This window comes from Bactrocera oleae, chromosome 4 (genome assembly GCF_042242935.1).
Source record: "Bactrocera oleae isolate idBacOlea1 chromosome 4, idBacOlea1, whole genome shotgun sequence".
NCBI lineage: Eukaryota > Metazoa > Arthropoda > Insecta > Diptera > Tephritidae > Bactrocera > Bactrocera oleae.
The window spans coordinates 38,848,608-38,867,049 of record NC_091538.1 but is presented as its reverse complement, the minus strand read 5'-3'; the positions used below and the strand labels follow the sequence as shown (position 1 = coordinate 38,867,049).

The 18,442-nt window shown below is 33.5% G+C and overlaps 3 protein-coding genes across 14 annotated transcripts in view; 1 reads left to right on the top strand and 2 right to left on the bottom strand.

Annotated features, from left to right (window-relative positions):
* The window catches only part of LOC106618443 (uncharacterized), a 75,111-nt gene that overhangs the window by 11,338 nt on the left and 45,331 nt on the right, over positions 1 to 18,442 (top strand). The window lies entirely within an intron of this gene.
* Cyp9c1 (Cytochrome P450 9c1) lies at positions 4,137 to 8,321 on the bottom strand. Its single transcript, XM_036362163.2, is given in 6 exon segments — positions 4,137 to 4,205; positions 4,269 to 4,454; positions 4,527 to 5,042; positions 5,045 to 5,192; positions 5,252 to 5,711; positions 7,743 to 8,321. Coding segments are annotated over 5 exon segments (1,494 nt in total). The 5' UTR covers positions 7,943 to 8,321; the 3' UTR covers positions 4,137 to 4,205; positions 4,269 to 4,284.
* LOC106618459 (cytochrome P450 9b2) lies at positions 10,672 to 16,508 on the bottom strand. Its single transcript, XM_014236222.3, has 4 exons — positions 16,180 to 16,508; positions 11,916 to 12,417; positions 11,204 to 11,840; positions 10,672 to 11,132 (listed from the first exon to the last, which is right to left on the bottom strand). Exons 1-4 carry the CDS (start codon positions 16,383 to 16,385, stop codon positions 10,966 to 10,968), a joined length of 1,512 nt encoding a protein of 503 aa, XP_014091697.1. The 5' UTR covers positions 16,386 to 16,508; the 3' UTR covers positions 10,672 to 10,965.

Genomic DNA, 18,442 nt, shown 5'->3' with positions numbered 1-18,442 from the left:
TTTTGACTAACCGCTTGACACTATTATGTATATGTCATATGTTCGTTATTTAACTATATTAAATAGATATATTTTCTTGGCCACAATGTGGTTTAGCGCTGAATATGAATGAAATCAGAAAAATGAAAATGTGACGTAGATTTATGGCTTAGATTTGCCCACTAAAAAAATTAGGTCGCCTTTTTTATTAAATAAAAAAAAACTTTTATGTTGCACAATTATATTTATTAGCTTAACAAACGGATTCTCAAAGATTTTGAGCATTGGTTTGACCCCACAACTATTCTGTTACGATTCCGGCAAGTTTCGTCGGTTGTTGTAGTTAAAATTTACGTAACCGTTCTGTTTTTAGCCACAAAAGAGTTTTCTGAACCACTCGATGAAACTTATTTTTTATTGTATAAGCAATATGGTACATACAGTAAAATATTTATATTAATTCAGTTTTCTGATATACCATAGTATGATAGTCGCACACTCTGCTAAAATTTCCTCGTTAAATCTTGATATATGTATAATATGTAAAAGACTGCTAAATAGTAAAAGTGTAAAGTTAATTAGTAATTGAGGGCTAAATTTTTTTATTTAAAAAAAACTTAATAAAATATTTCTTGATTCTTCAGTAATTTTGTGAATCAGAACTATGTTGACCTTCATGAATGTACGGACGTCTAGATTCACATTTCTCAAGTAAGCTTATATATCGAATAGAAATAAAAAACACATTCATTAAGTCATAACAAAAATCACGAAAAATTAAATAAAATGTCGAAACAAATTTGAAATAACTTAAGTACCTTAAGCTGACGCTCCATTTACTTTCCACAACCAAATATAATGAGGTGACATAGAATAGCGGAGGAGGAGCCTCTATATTGTATTATTGTACCAAATTACAGTTTTTCCCTTATTTAGTGGCTTAGTTTTAACCCAATTATCTTTCTGCTCAAACACTACATGTTATAGGGCTTAAAATTCAAATATGTATATTTCGGAAAACTATCCAACTGGTTAGAAGTGGTTTAAAATACAAAATGCACTCGTAAAACCACATCTTGTAAGTACTTGATTCAGAAATGAAGTAGGCTTTAAAATTTTTTTTCGAATACTATAAGGGTCTCTTTTTTCTACAAGCAGTCGACCTTCCGAGTACAATGCCAATCCTTGAAGAGTTTTGTTAATTTGAGAAAGATCGCCTACAATTTATTATACGTCAGGAAGGGGATCCAAACATATATAATATAACACATAATATAGATCATATGCTGGTCAAGCCATTATTTTTATAAAATTATTTAAAATTTAAAATCTTTCGTTGACAAAATTGTAACAAAGTTATTCATATCCTCAACTTAACTTACCGAATAAGGTAATTATAACAAAGTCTTACCTTGGGGAAAGTACAAGAATATACCAATTTCAATCATATTTAGTACTAAACCACATTATGTCTAAGAAAACATATCCACTTTATTTTACTAACATAAACGGATTAAAGTCAGGTGGAAGTTCTGGACTGATGGTACTAACTTGTAACATTACTGAATTATACTCGAAGACATGTTTGCTCGTAATTTTAGGCATATACATAACTCACACACTGACCGACATATTTGGCATCTGCTAGAATAGCCAAAATTATTATATGTAGTATATAGGACTTTGTAGACCAATTGTGATCCGGCAATCAATTATAGTATATCCTGTATTATACGTTCACCATATCCAACCGGAACTAAAATTATTATAATAGGTATGTACGGGGCTACGGGTACTATTGACCGGATTTTGTCCGTTTTTTTGGCATAACGATATATTATTATTAGAAAGTCTACCGAATTTTTGAAAATTTTTATATTAGGTACACAAGAGCTAGGGGAAGCACTGACCCGATTGAATCTCTCTGAATTTTAATAATATATCTCACAGATTGACCGATATTTTCGGTCAAAAGTCAGCCGAACGGTTATACTCTCATGTTGCAATGGTATACATATTGTAGACCATCAGCTTGTGCCCATTTCATTGGTTTCCTTAAAATTGCTAATGTTATAACTTCATATGGAATACCCCTTGAAAAGTTAAATTAGATAGAATGGTTAATAAAGTATAGATATTTTTCCTACGTCGTGATTCCTACTGTTTTATCCACTCATTTTTATGGGAACGCTCAAATAACTGTGTCGATACGTATTCATTTAGACTTATATTTAAAGGTTTCAATAGTACTAATCTACCTACTAAATAATAAAAATGTTTGAAATACTTGCTCGATATATGATTGTGGTGTATCACATATGCTGTATTTTGAATGGAACGTTGATGAAGAAGCCTTTCGGGAAAGCGGAAACCCTTTGCACAGTAAACGCTTTACATATTAACGCAGTTGTGATTTTCAACGAAGCCTCAATGCAAAATGCGTAAAGCCTTACTTGCACGGATATTTATGAACTTATGGAAGTGTGTATGCGAAATAATTTGCATTTACCATATGTATAAGTAAATATGCCGTCCGTATTATCGCTCATTCAATGATCACATTTGCGAAGGACTGAGTTGTCATCAGCAAGCATTGTTGGATTTATGAATACACTGAAAAAATTAGTTACGTATCAGCTTCATATTGATGCGTGTTCAATTATGCATACTTACATATATAAATACATGAAACTCTGTGTCGATCTTAAAATCGATAATTTATACTGCAGTTAATTATATTAATAAATAATTACATTAGACGAGGGCACGAAAAATATGTAAGAAAACCAAGACAAAATGTTAACTTCGGCTGCGCCGAAGCTTTAATACCCTTCACAGGTGCATTTTTATATATACAAATACCTTTATTTTGATTTTGATCGAAGAGTTTGAATGACAAGTAATTGCTATAGTGGTCCGATCTGAACAATGTGTTCAGAGCTTGCAGCAATGCTTTGGCTAATAAAATATTCCACATTTCGGTGAAGACATTTTGTGAAGTAAAAAAGTTTTCCCTACATGGACTTGAGTTCGATCGGAGGCTGTAGGATGAAGTTGTCTGACCTCAGCAATTTCTTCGGAGATTGCAGCGATGTCTTGAGTAATAATATGTGCCAAATTTCGTGAAGATATTTTGTCAAAAAAAAGTTTTCCAAACAAGGACTTGAGACTTGAGTTTGATCGGTTAGTTTGTATTAAAACTATATGCTGTAGTTGTCCGATGAGAAAAGGACGTATACAATTTCAGACTGATATCTCGAAAATTGAGGGACAGACGAACAGGCAGATGTGGCTAAATCGACTCAGCTCGTCACACTGATCATATATATATTTATATATATATATTTTATAAGATCTCCTACGTTTCCTTTAGGGTGTTAAAAACACCGTGGCAAAATAAATATACCCGGTTCAGGGTATTGTTACTAGGTTCAGATAGAGATTATTATATAAGTTTAGTCTTAAGCTTCAGTGTAGTCGTGCAACATTCATTTGCATGGTTATACGAAAAGTGCATTTCCTGAGCATTTGTCGCTGCTACCGGAAATTGTTGCGTTGCACAATCAACGATACTCTTGCATAAGTATTTGAGTGAAACAGTTTCATATGTGAGAATAATATGTCATCCTTTAACCCCCCAAAACTTTTGGTGTTATCAATTCCTCAATTCAGCTGAAATGTGAGACTCTGTTCACTCTTTATCAGAAACATCAGGTTAGAATCTATATTTAGTAATATTTGTATTAAGATTTATAACATCACAAAATCTTGAAACTTCTTTGAAAATAAATTTAAGAATTTAGGAACCAAATTTAATATTAAACATTACTCTCGTGTTTACAATATAAATGGATATCTTAGTTCCTACTTTTTCTGACTAGAAAGCTGAGCTGAAATGTGGCGGTTTTGTAGGAAGAACAAAACACTGCGATACTTACACTCGCGTTTAACGTTACAATGAAAATGCATTATTTTTATTACGGATAAGATTTTATTTACACCCAATGTAACTTTTTTAAGTATTTTAATAAAGACAGCCATGCGGAAACGATGTCGAACGAAATCATAGGGTGCTGCCACTGGATCGAGTTCTGATGAAAAAAGACGCGTGAGCAGCGATTTTCAAGTCTAAACCTTTGTTTCCAAATTAAACTAAATTTTAATTTTAGCCTTGCTTTTTATACTCAAAATCATTTTGGTTGAAATTATTGGCCAGAAAGCTAAGCCTGCAACATATTTAATGGAATACATATAAAAAGGAGTACTACTAAAACGTTGATAATATATACAATAATATGAATATCTTTAGGGGTTCCTTGGAACCAATTTCATCCAGAAGCGTTCTTTCGGTATTAAGGTGAATCCGGAAATGGACTCCATTATGTTTTCGCATGTCTTCTCTGTCCGCATAATTTTGAAATTCAAGATAATATGGTAAATAATTGCTTTGACTTCCATCAGTGCCAGCCGATTTCCTGATAAGCATGATAAATATTCAAGGAAATTGCCTATTGTTGATGATATTTTATCATAACATATTTTCTTACCTATACACATTCTGGGACCCACACCAAAAGGTAAATAGCTCATTGGATTAATTTTACTTTTATTTTCATCGGAAAATCGTTTGGGGTCAAACTGGTTCGGATTAGAATAGTATTCGGGATGACGATGAATGCCAATTATGGGTACAAATATATTGTCTCCCTTTTTAATTTCAGCAATGAAACTTCCTTCGTCATCCTTAAGTTTTTAATCGGCGGAACAAATACGATCTGTTATGATTGCTGGGGGCCATTTACGTAAAGACTCCGATATAACCATATCCGTATAGCTCATCTTCATAAGTGTATCGTAGTGTAAGGCGTTTCTGTCCAGTGACTTTTGCGTATCCAAAATCTCTACGTAAAGTTTATTTTGAATTTCGGGGTTTTCGAGCAACTCATGCGCTGTGAAACACAAACAAGCGGATACGGTTTCAAATCCGGCAACGAAGAACAGCGTACACTGAGCTAAAAGGTCTTCATTAGTTAATTCAGCATTTTCTCCCTCCAAATCCGATGTTTTTCTTTGTAGTGCTGCTTAGCTTCCATCAAAAGGTGTATCATATCGGGGCGTACAATATTGTGTTCTTTTCGGTATTTCATTCCATCGATTACCAAGTGGTTGAAGTAATTAAGAATTTTGCCGTCAAACAGTTTTATACGTAACACCTGAAAGACAGAACCAAGAGCTATAATTAACCAACATTTTCAAAATATGAGGAACCCACCTTCATCACTTTTGGAATAAGTCCAAATAAGATAGCTTTAACTAAAATGAAACAAGTAAATTCAGTTACTGCTTTTCCTGTCTGATAGAACTCATTGTTTCGATCATTGAATGAATTAATTCGTATGCCGAATGCCGTGGATGCAATAGCGTCATTTGTGAATCTTGTAAAAAAATCTTTCATTTCGACGTCCACCTCATTATTGCCACTCGCTTGAATCTCATTGGTGATGTAGTTAACCGCTTTAATCACACATTCGTTGACCAGCATAAACATCAAACGCATTTTGCTTCCAGTGAACGCGGGTGACAAACAATTTCGCATTTCCCGCCACTTTTGGTCTTTCAAAACGATCAAACTTGGGAATGAATCAAAGTCTTTTATTACCACCTTTTTGATGAGTTCCAAGTCACGAATGTGAATTTTGCAATCACGCATCGAATAAATTCCATAAATTTTACTGCAAATAATTAAAAACACTTTATGACATGTGACAGTTTTCAAACTATCCATAGTGTTATTAATAATATTGGAAGAATTACGTATATATTTATAAGGCTAGATCGGTTTATAAAACTATTTCTCGAATTTCCATATTCCAGCCCAATTTTTTGTCTGAAATACATATGTTATATGGTATAAAGTCAACTTAGAGTTCGAAAAATCTTTATATGAGGTATATGCGATTTTACCTCTTTTCGGTACAAGGGCACACAGTTATGAGGACTACATTTTTTTTGAATTTGAACAATACAAGTATATCTCAAAAATTTAGCTGTATTTTAGGTAAAATATCATCTATAATCTTGAATAGTTATGATCCCATTTCGACAGTTTTTGGACGTAGATGCCATGCTCCATTCTTTATACAAAGTTTTATTCCGATATCTCATTGGGGACTATATGAGGAGTGGGCATTTTCACACTGTCGGAGGAGGTCTCGAAAATATTTGTCCTGTGCGATTTGGGTTGATATAACGGGTGTTTTTTCAGACGTGTAGTTTTCAATGAGGTAATTCTTTTTTTGAGTTGATCTTTTTAACAGTTGTTACTTAATTTATACTCAGTTTGGTTTGCCATATTATAATGAACAGACTACTCGAATAACAATTTTACACTTCGGGTAAATTTTTTACCAACAACACTACTGCTGTTGTGGTATGCTGTTTGAGGGCTTAAAAAATCCAACTCGAGCATTAATTAAAGCCGAACGACCATCAAGCGCGAGGGAGGTTCGGTGAACGAACAAGGAATTGTCACTGTTTGGAGTGCTTTATAGGCTTAGGGATTTATATTTCCACATTACTTCAAAAATTAAGCCGGCCATAATTTTACAGTCAATGAGGGACGCTACTGAGCTATAATAATTGACTTTTTCGTGCCGAAGGATGTTGATGTGGACGACCTTTAGTTCCAACAAGATAGCGCTACATGCCATATATCCTACGAAACGATCAATTTATTGGAAGAAACTTTTGGTGAACGCATTATCTCGCGTCGTATGCCTGTGGCGTGGCCTCTAAGATCATGCGCTTTAACTCCGTTGGACTATTTTTTGTGGAGTCTTCTAGTCGCTTGTCTACGCAGATAAACCCGAGACGATTGACGCCTTTAAAGAGAATATTCGACGCATTATTGCTGACATACGGCTCCAATGGCTGCAAAAACCGTCCGAAAATTTGGCCTCTCGGCAGGAATTTATTCGAGCCAGTTGGGGCCTCAAATCATTTTTCAAACATAATGGTAAACCCTTATCTGTATAATAAAGCTAAATTCTTGGCCATAATATAAAATTATATGTGTTTTATTTCTTCTTGAAAACCACATGCCTAACAAAACGTCCTTTTACCTTGAGTGTTTTGGGAGGTATGTATATTAAAGTTATTAATCGGCGGGACCACATCCTATTTTTAAAGATTTGTAATCCCAATTCAATTTGTTGTACCATGCTTAATTGTGGCATTTTATATGTTTTCGATTAATGGCGTTTTGTGGGCGTGGCATTATTTCAAATTTGCCCATCTACAATACAGACCTTCATATGATGTCCAGGAAAATGTGCATCAAGTTTCATCAATAAATCTTAGTTTTTTCAAATTAAAACTTGCACGGACAGACAGTCACTTGGTTTTCAACTCGTCTCGTCGTCCTGATAATTTATAAATGTATAATTCTTCATTAGTTTCGATTAGTTTTAGGTGTTAGAAACAACCGTTCGGTTAACAAATCTAAAACATGTTGCAAGAGTATAAAAACATTATGAATTAGGTGTAAGTCAAATTTCAATTGCGGGAAAAGTTTCACTGAAATGCAATAATGTCGGAAGAAAAAAATATTAATATTACTTTCATCAAGAGGCGGCACCGGAGCTGATTTTCTCGCAGGGGTTGTATCGTTTACAAACAGAGAGAAGTATAAATAATTACATATATATTTTTTATCGCTGTTGATGTTATAGTCAAACAAATAGAACATTTGTCTATAAACTCACCTGCTTTTAAAAGCTTGATATCGATCGATAATAAATTTTATAAAAGATGATTTTCCCATGAAAATTTTAGTGTCAATCAAAGGAGTTGGCTGGTCGTGCGGTATCCCCCGATCACGAAAAATGTGATATTTAGAAACACTCCATTTGTAAAACAAAAACACAACAACAGCCAAAAGAATTAGTACTTCTACGAGAGCCATCACTGAGTATGCAAGTAATTTTTAACGATAAAACGATAGAAGCTTTATGAACACCGCAGGGATCGAGATATATTGACTTAATAAATATTGTTATTGACACATTTCACAATTTATACAGTAATCACGAACACAGCCGACCTTTATCGCTACTAGGTGCTCTTACTCAACTACAAGCTAGTTAAATAGAGAGCGATTTTGATGAAATAATTCCAGATGAATGACGTCCTAACTTATGAAGAGAGAGACAATACAAAAATGCAATAACTGAAGAACATTACGTATGTGATTATTATTTGATATATGATTTCTATCTTTGTTCAAATACCTTTGAACATGCTTATCAATGATAATGATGAAGCAGTACAAAACGTACATACATACATAAACAAACACATAAAATTATGTGCATTTACTTGCAATAGGGACGCATACAAAATTAAATGTATGCATTGATAAAATAGTGTTTCTAAAAATACATTTATGTATGCACTATAATTACAATATTTGAAAACAACGCTAACATATCGTAAACTAAATATGTACACATAAATGTATTGTAAACTCATACCAAATAACACAGATTACATATATGGTATATGTACACACGAACATGCATTGAGTTGTACAATTAACAAGAAAAAACGTTAACTACATTTGCACCGAAGCTATAATACCCTTCACAAATACAAAGGTTCCTTACAAGAACTGGATTCCGTTCGTTCAATTTGTATGGCAACTATATGATATAGTGATCTGATCTGAACAATTGCTTCAGAGTTTGTATGGCAGCTATATGCTATAGTGGTCCGATATCGGCCGTTACAACAAATGAGCAGCTTATTAGAGAGGAAAAGACAGGTGCAAAATTTCAGATCGATAGACTGAGAGACTGGTTCGTATATACACAGACAGACAGACGGACTTTGTATCTTATTAAGTTATACTATAGGTCATATAACATACTCACTTAGTTTTATTACTATATCTTACTTCGCGTCAGCTAAAATTGTATAAAAATTATCTTCAAATGAGATATATGGGATCTAAACTCATTGATATTGAGATTGCTGAGTTATACTTGAGATTCCAGTAATTTTATAAAATAAATATATAGCTCACACATTGAACGACATGTTCGGCATAAGGTTTGTTAGAATAACGAGAATCAATATACATATGTATGTATGTATGTAGTATTTTGGGAGTTATATATATATATACGACATATTGATCGATAATATATATATTATAAATATTATCCGTTAAACTATGGTATATCCAATATTATACGTTCGCTTAATTTTGTTAGGATATTTACATATTGACTGATATATATGGCATAAGGCCAAACGAAAGTTTGAAAATCTTATATTAAGTATATGAAAGGCTGGGGTAATATTGAACCGATTTTATCTATTTTTGGCAATGCAACATACTATTAACAGAATTACCTCCCTGAGTTTCATTGAGGTACCTCACATAATATCACCAACATACATATGTGGAGTAAAAATAACCGAATGTTTGAAAATTCTGTGATTTGTTATATGAGGGAAAGTTTTCACCCGATTTTACTTATTTTAGGCACAAATATGAAGCATTATAAGGAAACTATTTCCACTTAATCCATCCACTTAATTTTATAGAAATAGCTCACATATTAGCCTTAGCCGATATATGCGGTATGAAGTAAACGGGAAGTTCGAAAATATTTCGATAAGGTATATGGAGGCTTGAACAGTTATGGTTCGATTTTGACAATTTTTAGACTTGAGATGGTATACCTCAAAAGACTATTTGTGCAAAGTCTTGTCCTAATATATTGTTTGCTACTTGATTTTTATACTGGAAAGAGAAAGAATCATATGTCATTTAAAAGTGTGCTAGATACGAAGTAGGCGTATTTGTAGTCCGATTTCGCTCATTTTCTTATTGTGAGATGAGATTGTTAAAATAATTTTGTGTACTAAATTTTGTTGCTATTGATCAAGTAGTTCCGGAGATATAGGATTTCGCCTAAATGACGGAGATGCCACGCCCATCGCCCACTTTTGGTAAACAACCGTTTAACAAATTCGTTACATACGGAGTGGGCGGAGTTATCATACGATTTCATCCATTTTTACACTGTTGAAGGAAGTGTAAAAACTATTTATTCTGTGTAAATTTGGGTTATATAGCTTGAGTGGTTTAGGAGAAATAAATATTTAACTTATAACGAGGCGGGACCGCGCCCACTTTTGAAAATTTGTTAACCAAGGGGCATATCTCCCCAATACAATGTTTTGTACCAAATTACAGGTATATATCTTATTTTAATGCTTAGTTATGGCGTTTTATAAGTTTTCGATTAATGGCGTTGTGTGAGCGTGGCAGAGGTCCAATTACGCCCATCTACGAATTCATTCTTTCTTTTTTTGCCATAGGACTCGTGTACCAAGTTTCTTTAGAGTTTCTCAATTTTTATTCAAGTTACAGTTTTCACAGACAGACAGACATTCGGATTTCAACTCGTCTCGTCATCTTGATCATTTACAAATATACATAACTCCATATCTACTCCATACCTATTATACTCTGTAGCAACATGTTGCAAGAGTATAAAAATAATTCGCTTCAGAGCATTAATGATTAAATTATATGCTTTGAGAATCTAAGATCAGAATCAATATATGTACTCGTATGTATGTATAAGTATATGATTTATACACCTAGTAAGTAAAGACCGATTTGTTTTGCTGTGTTTTATCCATCCATTTTAAAAGAGAGATCAACACTTTATTTGTGTTATTGAGAAAAGTGAGTATATTAAGTAAATTTAATAAATATTAAAAACACAAACTAGTACCTAATATTATATGCAAAACTCGTACAAAAGCATTACATATATTCATAAACATATTTACAAACCACATGCTTTACATAAACAAGAGTAAATTAAAATTTAAATGGGATCTTCACTAAAGCAACTAGAATAACAATATTTAGACATATTTGTTAATTTTGACTTGTTCGACTTAAGGTTATGTGCGTGGTACAAGGCAGACCCAGAACCCGCCCATTGGATTTATTTGAAAGCCACGTATATCATCCATTATGTTTTCCACCGTTTTCGGAGAACGCTTCAACTTGAAGTCCAATATCATATAGTACATCATAGCCTTGGCTTGCATCAATGCATATCTATTACCTATATCAAAAAATAATTTTTCACTTAAGATAAGATATTATAAGATAGCATGTATATGTTTTGTAACTAACCAATGCACATTCGCGGTCCCACGCCGAAGGGCAAGTACGTAAAGGGTTTAATATAGTCTTTGTTTGCATCACTGAAGCGTTCAGGATTAAATGCTTCGGGATCTTCGAAGTACTTTTCATTATAGTGTAGACCAATGATGGGAAACCACACATAGTCATCAGCCTTAAATTTAAATACCACGTTTCCTTCATCATCAGTGAGGTCGTAATCCTTAGAGCACAAGCGATCTGTAAAACCGGCAAGATTCCATTTACGTAATGTTTCCGAAGTGACCATGTCCATGTACTTCATTTTCATCACTGCCTCGTAAGTTAAATGTTGCCCATTAAGTTCCTCCCGCACTTCTAGTGCCTCTTCGTACAAACGTTCTTGTACTTCAGGATTTTCCATTAGCTCATGACAGATTACCGAGGTGAAATTGGCATTATTTTCAAAAGCGGCGAAAAAGAAAATGAAGCATTGTGCTACAATGTCGTCGTCGGACCAGTTTTGGTCAGACTCCTCTTTGGCTTCAATCAATAACTGGATCATATCCGGTCTATGGATTTTATTCTCTTGTCGAAAATTCATTGTATCAATAACTAGTCGTTTGAAGTAATCCGTTTTATCGGTGTCAAATATTTTATACCCCAGGATCTGTAGATGAAATGTAATTGCAATAAAAATTGCATATGTATTACTGAATTTTTTTTGAGTATTCGAAACAAATACCTTTTGTACAAAGGGCATTGTATTGGAAACAAAGAATTTGAGCATTTGTTTGCCACGAAAATTCGAAATCGACTGTCCGATCATGTAGAACTCATTGTTTTTATCCTCGTATGAATTGATCTTCAGACCAAATGCAGTCGAGGCGATAATATCATTTGACAAGCGCGTAAACCAACCTTTGAGTTCTATATCGTGACTCTTACCACCTTTTGTCGCATCGCGTAGCCGACCCAAACATTCATTCAGACATTCGTTCATCAAACTAAACATGGCACGCATCTTGGCGGCGGTAAATATCGGTGATAGTGTGTTGCGCATGTTTTTCCACCGCTGATCCTTCATTACAGTCAGCATTCCGTTAATAAGAGGATCGTCGTCGGCTTTAAAGAATGGTGTGTGGTTTACGAAGAAATCAAAGTCTTTTACAGTCATATTTTTAATATAATCGGGATTTTGTACCACGAATACGGGAGAACGAAAATTGTAGAAGCCGACAATATCGCTGCAAAATAAATAGGTTTGCCTTTAAATACATTGCTTAGGGTTAATATAGTTATATTAAAATAAAAAAGAGGAACTCGTATTAAATATTTATATTGAACTGTCTGTTCCAATTAGTACGAGTATTTCAAAGAATACTTTCTCATAACTAAAAATATAAATAGTAGAAATTAAATCGATAGTTGGTGAAGTTATATATCTTGTAAGTAGGAACAATGTTTTAATTTATACAACAAAAAATAACAATAACAAATAAGGAAAGGCTAAGTTCGGGTGTGACCGAACATTTTATACTCTTGCAACTTGCAAGGGTTAAAGTCGGGAAAATTCGTTTAGGTGCTGGCAAAGCTTCATACTAAAAAATGTTGCGAAATAATTCAACATTCATTATTTATATATAAGTATATATTTAAATCATGTTCAGATGACATATAACTGACATAAACTCAGCCGAAGAGGCTAAATTTAATATATTAATTTGACGCGCAAAACGTTAATCAGAAGATCGGAATTGATGATATTAGGGATATGAGGTTAAGATCAAGGTCTACACCAACTTTATTCACGTTCAGCGCTAAACCATTGATATAATAAGGTTTGTTAAAATAATAGAAATTATTATATTTTCGGTATTAAACTAAAGTATATTCAATATTATACGTTCAGTTAATTTTGTTTTGTTATTACTTCATAGTATTAACAGAAAAATGTGCTTTCTGAGTTTCATTAAGGTACTTCATATATCATCAAAAATACAGGAGTAAACTCAACTAAATGTTTGAAAATCTTGATATACGTTATATGGAGGCTAAGGCAAGTTTCAGCCCGATTTTATCCAGTTTAGGTTCAAAGATGCACCGTTAAGAAAAAACACGCTCTCTCAAGCTTATTAAGATAACTCACATATTCGCCGATATATGGGGTATAAGGTCAGCCGGAAGTTCGAAAATATTTCTATTAGGTACATAGGGGCTAAGGGAAGTATTGACCCGTTTCAATATATTTAAAATCGTTTACATACAGGCATACTATTATCAGAAATATACTTTCTCTGAATTGAAGTAATATATCATACAGAATGTGCGTTATTTACGGTAAAAACTTAGCATCAGGCACTGGGGTCCCCATATGGTATACCTCAAATGCACTATTTATTCAAAGCTTTGTCCCGATATATTGTTTTGTGTTTGATTTATATATTGGAAAGTATAGGAATCTTATGGAATTTAAAATTGTGCTGCATGGGAGTGGTCACACTGGAACATTGGAATGTTAAAATAATCCTAATTGCTTGAAATTAGTGTAGTAGTTCCGGAGATATGAGATTTCTCCTAAATGTGGGCGGTGCCACGCCCATCGTCTAATTTTTATATTGGCTCCTACTAAGCCTCCTTGTGACATCCTGAATTTAAAATTTAATGTCTCTTACGCATTTTGTTATTGATTTATAGCACTTCTAGTAGCTTTTAACAAAACCGTTTTGTGGGGAGTGGCGAGTGGGAAAAACGGGGTTTCCAGCCGATTTCACCTATTTTCCCACTATCGTAAAATAAGAGTTGAAAAAATGTGTCCTGCTCAATATAAATATATCAATATTGGCTTGGAAGATATATACATTAAACTTTATAATAGATATATACATTAGTGTGCCTCTGTGTATCTTAACTTACGCCTTAGTTATGACACTTTATACGTTTTCGAATAATGGCGTTTTTTGGGCGTGGAAGTGGTTGGATTACGCCCATCTTCGAACCTGTCCTTAGTCCTTATTAGTTTAATCAATATTTTACTTAAGTTACAGCTTGCATGGAAATACAGTCAACCGGATTTCAAGACGTCTATTAATCCTGATCATTTATATATATATATATATATAACTCGATTGGTTTTAGGTGATACAAACCACTGTTAGGTGAACAAAACTATTATACTCTGTAGCAACATGTTGCAAGAGTATAAAAAAGTATATATTAAAACAATATTAATATTAATTGTGGAATCTGAAAAAACAAGTTGAGTAATGTTAAGTGTATTATTATTTTTAATTTAATTGTAAATGTGCATAGCGCTGTCACGAGGCTGAGTAAATACAATATGACATAGCCTTAACCGTAAATACATATGTCATGGCTTCAGGAAGTTGCTAACCACAGTTATTTTTTTTTACGAAAAATCAAAATTTTAGAATTTTAATTTTTTCGAAAATTAATATTCAAAAAAGCCTCTGGCTAAATGTGCATGCATTGTACAATATAATGGTTGAAAACATACTTCAGTTGAAGCACACTTACTCAGATATTGTTGTTCTTATTGAGCAATATATACAATAAAAATCTACAAGTATGCACTTATTCCAGTAGATAATGTATGCACAGTAACTTGGTGGCTAAACACATTTGTTATCGAAGAAAAAATTTGTCATACATATATTTGTACATATATTTCCCGAATTGCATTGTGCGCAATTATATTTACCTTATTTGTATGTAGTACGTACTACCATATATAATAAAATATCATATGCACATTATTGTTTCGTGCAAATCGGTGGGACACAGGTGTTTAAGATTAGAATAGCATGTTTTATTTCTTTTAACTATGATCTGGCACGCCGAGCTCGCGTGGGTCATAAGGGCTTAGTTTAAGGGCCTTCGAAATATCGATAATGTTAAGAATATTTACTAACTATATAGGTATAACTGAGAGCTAAAATTTATTTGAAAGTTGTATCCAAAATATCAAAAGGGTGGTAAAATTCCACAGATTCGAATCCGAACCTTAGAATCGAATCTTTAGTTACTTTTGCCTACCACACTTTCATTTAGGGTAACATTTTTTTATCATTTAAAATATTTATCCCAAATGTTTTTGAAGTAAAAGTCTTTATTTTTCAGAATTAAGTAGTATTTAAACATCCAATCGAAAATATTTAAGTGTGAAAGAAGCGAAGCATAAGTGGGTAACATTTTCGACTAGGCTTCCGCTAAGAAGCTCATACATACTATGTACATATTCAGATGCTTGGATCAGATTACCATAAATATGTACATACTTGTATATATGCGTATGCATTGTACTTGCATATTATTCCACTTGATCGCAACAAAGTGAATGACAATGAGCACCACGTAGAGCAAGGGAAGAACAACTAAATCATAAATAAAACAAGAAAAAACGTTAACTTCGGTTGTACCGATGCTATAATACCCTTCACAAATACAAAGACTCTTTACAAGAACTTGATTCCGATCGTTCAATTTGTATGGCAGCTATACGCTATAGTGATCTGATCTAAACACTTTCTGCGGAGAATACATTGTTGCCTTAAACAATAACTCGTGTCTAATTTCGTGATACCTCGTCAAATAAAAATGTTTCCCATACAAGTACTTGATTCCGATTATTCAGTTTGTATCGCAGCTATATGCTGCTATCGTTCCTACAAATGAGCAGCTTCTTAGTGAGAAAAGGACAGGTGCAAGATTTCAGACCGATAGCTTAAAAACTGAAGGACTAGTTTGTACAAGTAAATATACAGACAGACGGACAGACGGACTCGACTGAATCAACTAAGCTCATCATGCTGATCATTTATGTATATAATTTATAGGGTCTCAGACGTTTTCTTCTGGGTGTTACAAACTTCGTGGCAAACTTAATATACCCTGTTCAGGGTATAAAAAGCTACATATGCTACGATTGCCCGTTACTTATGTAACAAGGATACTTTTATGTAAGTAATATTAAATATGTATGTACTTACTGATCTTTATTGCGTTGATAAAATTTGAGGACAGTCTTATTGAAGCCTTCTCTATTCAAGACCACCGCCCCCGCGTTGCCCACCAGTGGCCAAGGCTCTTCGTAAGGCACTCCACGTTCTTTGAATGTGTTGTATTTAAGTGTAGCCCATTTGTAGAAAATGTATAATAGTAGCAAGGACAAAAGTCCCAATTCCATTAATACCATGTTATCCTTTTCTCTAAGTTTTTACGTATGGATCTAAACTCTCAATTTATTACACAACTGTTCACTTCTAAAGTTTAAGCAATACTGAATTGATATACAATACAAGTAGGTATATTTGTTTAGCACTACAAATGATTTCATAAAATGTTTTAAAGCGAAAAAGAGCTTTTTGTGTAAACAAGAAAACCACTTCTCCATTGTTTGTGAGTTTGTGAAAGCTTAACAATCTGAACGATTCAAGATTTCTATAATGTGATATTTAGTTAACAGGTAGGGGAACATACCTGTACATATTTGCACTGTTACAAACAATAATCTGATGAAAACATTTCATTTGGTATACAAGTATTCTAAAGTCGTTGATCTTATTGTTTATAGTGCAGAAAAAAGCTCAACAGGTTAAACAATGAGAACAAACAACCATAAATGGTGAGATATAATATAAAACCTTAAAATATAATATTTTAACCAGAGGCCTACAAATTTGTACAAGTGAGTACATTTTTATCAAAAATTGCGTTAAAATTAAAAATTGTAGGGAAATTAGTTAACATTCTGAAACTCAAATGATTCTGTATCTTAAATGATTTGTGTATATTAATTTATAGTCATATATAATAATAATAATAAACCCAACGATTACCCTCCTCCCGCCCAACCGACGCGAGGGGCGCAATCCGCATACGTGCGGATTTAGCCGAGTCAGAAAAGGCAAGAGAGTTTTTTAAGTGTTGAGATCTAAAACTGCTCAGCTACAGAAACAAAAATTTCAACAGCTAAGATCTAAAGTTACAATATAATAAATTGTTACATTTTCATTTATTAAGAGAAAACAATAAAGTCTTTTTAATTTTGAAAAGTGAGTCAGATAAGTCAAATGTGCTGGAAAGAGAAATAAAATCATGACATATACGGCGGAATGGCTCGTTTAGTTCAAAATTTGATCTACAGGATTTTAGCAGTAAAGGTCTAAACTGCCTCGAAAGGCGAACCGGGATATTAAATTTAATTTCAGACAGGAGAAAAGAACTGCAAACAGTTCCATTCAAAAGTTTCACTAAGAATATTATGCCAAGCATTTCCCTACGACTAGAAAGTGTAGGTAGATTAATAAGTTTTAAACGACTAGTGTATGGAGGTAGACTTACCCTAGAATCCCATCGGAAATGCGCTAAGGCGAAAAGTAAAAATTGTTTTTGAACCGACTCTAACTTGTCAGAATGGATTTGGTAGCTAGGGTTCCATACCACAGAGCCATATTCCAATATAATACGGATCTCTAAATTCTTTAGACCAACGTTTAACAAAACTGAGGACAGCTTTTGCTTTCAAGACCATGGTATCAATATGAAGACTGAAATTAAGCTTAGGGTCAATATTAACTCCCAAATCAACATAGTTAAAAACTTGCTCTAGAATATGGTGTTTTATTACATAAGAAGAGGGGTGCACAGATCTACGGGAAAAGCACATCGTCTTACATTTATTGAGATTCAATGGCAAATCATTTCTATCACACCATGCAACCAAATTGTTTGAGTCTGTTTGCAACAGACACCTTTCCTCAGTTGAAGTTTATGATTTAAAAAGCTTTACGTCGTCAGCGTATAATAAAATTTTTGAGAATTCAATTACTGAAGAGATACGTTAATAAACAACAAGAACAGAATCGGGCCAAGGTGACTACCTTGCGGAACACCTGAAGAAACATTAATTGTATCTGAAGGTGTATCCTCAAATATCACTCGTTGTGTTCTATTATAAAGATAGGAAGATACCCATTGAAGGAATCTTGGCTGAAAGCCCAGCAGATCAAGTTTATGTATGAGAATCGAGATATTTACTTTATCGAAAGCTTTGCAAAAGTCTGTGTATATAACATCCGTATGCTTATGTTCCCTAAAACCCAATGATACATGGTTTACAAATTCAAGTAAGTTTGTTATAGTCGAATTCCCTTTACGAAATCCATGCTGAGATGAGGAAATTAACGGAGAAATTGAATAGGTTATATGGTCAGTGATGATAGCTTCAAAAAGTTTAGGTATAACTGATAG